The sequence below is a fragment of the Bos indicus genome, chromosome 21 (assembly GCF_029378745.1).
Source record: "Bos indicus isolate NIAB-ARS_2022 breed Sahiwal x Tharparkar chromosome 21, NIAB-ARS_B.indTharparkar_mat_pri_1.0, whole genome shotgun sequence".
In the NCBI taxonomy this organism is placed as follows: Eukaryota; Metazoa; Chordata; class Mammalia; order Artiodactyla; family Bovidae; genus Bos; species Bos indicus.
The window spans coordinates 34,903,900-34,910,054 of NC_091780.1; the positions used below are offsets into that span (position 1 = coordinate 34,903,900).

Sequence of the window (6,155 nt, forward strand, 5' to 3'; positions counted from 1 at the left end):
GCATTTTTATCCCTCTCATTGTTCATTTTTTTGACATTGTATTTTATGGCTTTTTATTTCAAGTATTCCTTAACTACCTATTGTGGATATAGATGATTTTACTATTTTCATCTTTTAACTTTCTTACTAGCTTTATAAGTGTTGATAGCTACCCTGAAGGTTGTTGCTGTTCAGTTGCTCAGTCATGTCCAACTCTGCGACCTCATGGACTGCAGCATGCCAGGCTTCCCTGTCCTTCACTCTCTCCCAGACAAATATACCTTCATTTTTCCTTACCAATGAGACTTTTTCTCTGATAATTTTCATACTTCTAGTTGTAGTCTTTTCTTTTTCGTTTAGGGAAGACCATATAACTTTTCTTATAAGGCTGTCTTTGTGTTGCTGAACTCCTAGCTTTTGCTTGTTGTAAAACTTTAGCTTTCTCCTTCAAATATAGCCTGCCCAGTGGAGTACTCTTGGTTATAAGATTTTTTTTCCTTTCATCACTGGAAATATATCATGCACTCCCTTCTGGCTTGCAAATTTTTTGTTGAAAAGTCTGCTGGTAGCTGATAGTTCCCCTATACATAACTTTTTGCTTTTCCTTTACTGATTTTAATGTTCATATTAATATAAAATTAATATTTAATTTTTGCCATTTCAATTACAGTGTCTCAGTGTGGTCATCTTTGTGTTTATCCTGTTTGGGACTGTCTGTGTTTCCTGGCCCTGGATATTTCTTTCTTTTCCTATGTTAGGGAAGTTTTCAGCTATTATGTCTTCAAGTATGGTCTCTAACCCTTTTCTTCTCTCTTTTCCTTCTGGGACTCCTAGCCTGTGAATATCAGTATCCTTGATATTATCTCAGAGTTCTCTTAAAGTGTCCTCATTAAAAACTTTCTCTCTCTTTTTTTTTGTTCAGGTTGAGTGATTTCTGCTGCTCTCTCTTCTATTTTGCTGATCCACTCCACTGTATCATCTAATCTACTATTGATTCCTTCTAGTGTATTTTAAATTTCAGTTATTGTATTCTTCAGTTCTGCTTGATTCTTCTTTAGATTTTTCTAACTCTTTGTTTTTATATAGATCAACTGTTTGTGATATATGTTGCAATAATTTCTTTCTGAGTTATTGTCTGTATTTGGGTTTTGCTTATGCTTGATTTTTGAGATATAAACTTTAAAAAACTGTATTTTATATATCACAATTTATTTACCAATCTCTCCTTTAATGTTTCTGAATTTAGAGTCATTGCTAGAAGACCTCTAATTTTATGAAGGGATTTGTCCACATTTATTTCTTACTATGGTTTTATTTCATACATTTGTGTCTCATATTTTGCACTTACTCAAGTGGTTTATGTGATGTGTGACTAACTTATTGCTCCAATATCATTGATTAAATGTCACCTCAGTGTAAACTACATTTTCATATGTGCTTGGGAATGTTTCTGGATTTTCTATTCGTTTTCTTTGGTCTGTCTGTCTGATCATGAGTGGGCAACACACTGTTTTCAGAAAATACATCTTATGGGATGTTTTTTAATATCTGACTAGTTATTCCTTCATGTTATTTTCCAAATAAATTTTAGACATTAGCTAGAACTTCCTAACACTAGGAGAAAAAAAATTTCTTTTAATTGGAATTACATTTTTATATTAACTTTGGGAGAATCAGTGCCTTTTTGGTGTGGTTCTACCCTATCAGAGAACTAAGACTATCTTTCTATTTCTAAAGTCTGTTTTTATATTTTTCAAGAATCCTTTAACATTTTGCTCAAATAGTGTTTCACAATTCTGCTTATGTTTTTCGCAAGCTCTTTATATTTTTTTGTTGCTGCTGTGACAGATTATCTTTTCAAATGTATCTTCAAACTGGTTGTTGTTCATATATGTGAAGGCTATGGATCTCCTTTTACTTTTGAAATAATCTCAGGCTTATGGAAAAGTAGCAATTATAATACAAAAAACTTTTATTTTCCTGAACCATTTGAGAGTAAAGTTACTGACATGGTGTTCCATCAGTTCTCAAAAACTTTAGAGGGCAATTTCTACAAACAAGGAAACGCTTATGTGACTACAATTCAACCATCAAATCCAGGAAATTATCATTGATGCCACCAATACCATCTAATCTTCAGACAGTAAGAAACTGAGTCAGTTGCCTTAATATGTTTAATTATTTGATTAGTCCCCACAGAGATTTATAAAACAGATCTCTTACTCTTCTTCTCCAAGTGCATCTCCTGCTCTCCCCACCCAGGCTCTGGCGATCCACATCAGGCAGCCGCTTCAAAGCCATGCCCGCCTCACCCTATTTGTCCTGCTCTGACACATCCCACCAGACTGCCCTTTCTGTTGGAGTCCCTGAATCCTCCTTGAGCTCCTTTACTACCAGTGGTCAACCCTTGTGTAGGCAGCCTCCTCACAGCCGTTGGATGTTCACTCCCTACGTGGTAGTAGTACTAAAAGTCGCTCAGTCATGTCTGACTCTTTGTGACCCCATGGACTGTAGCCTGCCAGGCTTCCCTGTCCATGGAATTCTCCAGGCAAGAATACTGGAGTGGGTTGCCACGCCCTTCCCTATGGAAGGCAGCATTCCTCACGTCACTTGCGTTCTGATATCTCATCCAGGTCATCCAGTGCAGGGTGTCCAAGCCCATGTGGGATGAGGACACCGCTTAGTTCACTGTGACTCACTTGCCAGAATCACTGTTGACCATGGGCTTTGTTTCTTTAACTAAGGTGTTGTTGCTTTTTAAGAGGCTTGGGATCAAGATGTTTTGAAACAACAATTGTTTTGATTCCATGACTTCCCCCATTTTCATGATGGGGACGTGACTGCCGCTGCATATCTTCATCCCACAGGCTCTTCTTACATGACTGCAACAAAGGGGGTCTAGGGCCCTCCTTTCCTAATCTGGGTGAGGGGAGCTCTTGATTGCGTTAAGCAGTGGAGTATGGTAGAATAGGTGCCATATGACATCAAAATCTAGGTAACGAAAAAAACACAGCTTCTAGATGGCTTACTTTTTAGGAAATGCTCACTCTGGGGAAACCAACCACTGTGTTATGAGGGAGCCAAAGAATCCCATGAAGTGAGACAACTTGAGGGGCTCTTATGGAGAAAAACCAACGTGCCGAGTGCATAGCCAGCACCAACCACTGGGCATGTGTGAGCAGTCCTTCAAGTGGGTCAGCCTCCAGGCTTCGAGCAGCCCTGATACCAAGGTGAGTAGAGGGATGCCATCCGCACTGTACCCAGACCAAAATGGAGATGGGTAAAGCAATGTTGCTGTTGTTTTAAACCACTGAGTCCTTTAGTAAGTGGAATAAGCCCTCTTCAGCATCACTTTCACACCATTATGTCTATTCCACACTGTGGATTTTGCCTTTATAGTCTGATCATGATGGTTTATCTCCTCTACATGAAGCAAGGAATCTCATCTCCAATATTTCTCACATTCTTGCTGAAGAAGGGGTCTCAATACACAATCACCCTGGTGATCTAATATGAACCACGCAAAGACTTTCTTTGATCTATCATCATGAGGCCCAGGTGTCTGGGGCTCAGGCACCTGAGGGCTTAAGGACTGGCTAATGCAACTACCCCCTTGACCCCCACCCCACCCAATGGATGAAAACTTACCAGAGGCTTTAATTAAATACAAATAAACAGTCCACTCTGACTACAGAGAAGTGGTTTGAGGCTTTCAGATAAGGCTCATGTGACAAAGGCCAGAGCATGGAAGGGGACAACTCAGGGTTAAAAGACCAGAAGGAAGCAGCAGCTGCTCAGATCTGGGCAGTCTTCCTGGAGAGATGGTCCTGCTCCTGCTCCTGGTGGCCCTTCTGTCCCCTACTGGGGAGGCAGGTGAGTGACGATCCCACCCTCAGAGGTCCAGTCCCACCCCACATGAACAGTCCTGCCCAGACGCTACACTCATGCACAGCCTGGGCCTGGTCCATCTAAGAAAATTTCTGAACTCAGGGAAACCTTGATCCCATCTCCTCTGTTCAAACTTTGGCTCCATGAGCACAGCGGGCAGGCTGGAATCTTTCTTTCAGGGAAAATCATCGGGGGTCACGAGGCCAAGCCACACTCCCGTCCCTACATGGCGTTTCTTCTGTTCAAGACTTCAGGGAAATCTCACATATGTGGGGGTTTCCTTGTGCGTGAGGACTTTGTGCTGACAGCAGCTCACTGCCTGGGAAGGTGAGGAGCAGTGCCGGGCCCCCACCCCTCTGTGGAGCCCTCCCAGGGAACCCTCTTAGGAGCTGCAGACCTGTGCCACCAGGTAACATAGGAAGCTATTCAGAGGACAGGTGAGCACTGGGGAGAGAGGGACAGGTCAATGCCAGTCGTGCATAGAGAGAAGGGACTGATCAAACCTGGAACATAAGGAAGCCAAGGTTGTGGCCTGGAGCCCACAGTGCAAATGTGAGAAATTCATGTTTTCCTTAGAGACAGTCAAGCTCGAGCAGGACTGAACACCCTCTGTGGACTACAGGAACTGCCACCATGCCCAGGCTGCCAGGGAGCAGACAGTTTAGAGATGCTCAGCCCCAGGGCCCACCGCCTAGAATTTCACCACACCCTCCCCCTGCCCCGCCCCAAGTTTGGCCCTGTCCCAAGCTGTGCTCTTTCCTCCTGGCTCCTGGACCGGTTCTCCTGTGACGCCGCCTCTGTTTCTGCTCTCTGTGCAGCTCAATCAATGTCACCCTGGGGGCCCATAACATCATGGAACGAGAGAGGACCCAGCAGGTCATCCCAGTGAGAAGACCCATCCCCCACCCAGACTATAATGATGAGACTTGGGCCAACGACATCATGTTACTGAAGGTGGGACACGAGGCTGCACTGACTCTGGGACACTTCCATCCAGGGTTCTGCATCCCCCATGAACCCATTCCTGACCCTCCTCCTGTACAACCCCTCCGTGGTCCCAATGCTGAGAAGAAGGCAACCCCATGACTGTCCTGCAGCCTCTGTGGGCCAACAATAGGTGACAATGCTTTTCCTCTACCTTCAGCTGACTAGGAAGGCTGACATTACGGATAAAGTGAGCCCCATCAATCTGCCCAGGAGCTTGGCGGAGGTGAAGCCAGGGATGATGTGCAGTGTGGCCGGCTGGGGGCGACTGGGGGTAAATATGCCCTCTACAGACAAACTACAGGAGGTAGATCTTGAAGTCCAAAGTGAGGAGAAATGTATCGCTCGCTTCAAAAACTACATCCCCTTCACACAGATATGTGCTGGAGATCCAAGCAAGAGGAAGAATTCTTTCTCGGTGAGATCCCCAGTGTTATCTGTGCAAAACCCTGGGCCCAACTGAGCTGGGACGATGGGTGGCTGTGGGAACAAAGCCCGCCCCTGTGTCCCCAGCCTGTCCTCCTATCTGGACACTGTCCTGTGTCCCTGGGGCGTGAGCACTGCCCCACAGTCACAAATGGGTGGAGGTTTCCTGCAGGAGGAGCAGCAGGATTATGCCAGGATGAAACCTCAGGACCAACAAGGCCCTGATATCAGCCAGGACCGCTAACTGAGCCCACCCACGCCAGGGTGGCAGGGAGACCAGACCTGAAGAAGGTGAGCTCAGCCCTTGCTCTCTCTACCCACAGGGTGACTCTGGGGGCCCGCTTGTGTGTAATGGTGTGGCCCAGGGCATTGTGTCCTATGGAAGAAATGATGGGACAACTCCAGATGTCTACACCAGAATCTCCAGCTTTCTGTCCTGGATCCATTCAACAATGAGACGGTACAAACGCCAGGGATCAGTGTGATGTGTGCTCAGGGTGGACCCCTCCATCTTCCCTGGGATTGGAAGCATTGATCAAAGTGTGTGAAGGAAGGTTGCCTGGAACTTAATAAACATTCATCTCTTGAAAAGAAATCACTGATTGCTCCGTTATTCACAAATTCGTTAGGTACCTTCTCTGTCAGGGAAACCTCTGTTCACATTTCTGATCTGTTAGCAGCTTCCCCCTCCAGCACATACACTGCTCCTCTCACCCCTCCCTTCCATTCTCTAGAATAAAGTCTTCTGCTGTACCTACAGCCAGCTCCCTCCGTCACACGTCCCCAGTGCCAGCTCCCCCTCAGGATGCCCGTGAGCTCCATCAGAGAAGGGAGACCCCTCCTCAGGAACACAGGACCCCCTGGTCCACGACCCTTGT

The 6,155-nt window shown here is 45.4% G+C and overlaps 1 protein-coding gene across 1 annotated transcript; it reads left to right on the top strand.

Moving 5' to 3' along the window:
* Positions 1 to 3,707: 3,707 nt before the first annotated feature.
* LOC109575773 (duodenase-1) lies at positions 3,708 to 5,872 on the top strand. The gene is made up of 5 exons (XM_019984054.2): positions 3,708 to 3,852; positions 4,047 to 4,194; positions 4,686 to 4,821; positions 5,012 to 5,269; positions 5,601 to 5,872. The coding sequence occupies exons 1-5, from the start codon at positions 3,801 to 3,803 to the stop codon at positions 5,760 to 5,762; spliced, it is 756 nt and encodes a 251-aa protein (XP_019839613.2). The 5' UTR covers positions 3,708 to 3,800; the 3' UTR covers positions 5,763 to 5,872.
* Positions 5,873 to 6,155: the final 283 nt, after the last annotated feature.

Coding starts and splice junctions, on each gene's coding strand:
- LOC109575773 (XM_019984054.2), top strand. CDS start 3,801: ATGGTCCTGCTCCTGCTCCTGGTGGCCCTTCTGTCCCCTACTGGGGAG. Junction 3,853..4,046: donor GTCCCCTACTGGGGAGGCAG/GTGAGTGACGAT, acceptor TCTTTCTTTCAG/GGAAAATCATCGGGGGTCAC. Junction 4,822..5,011: donor ACGACATCATGTTACTGAAG/GTGGGACACGAG, acceptor CTCTACCTTCAG/CTGACTAGGAAGGCTGACAT.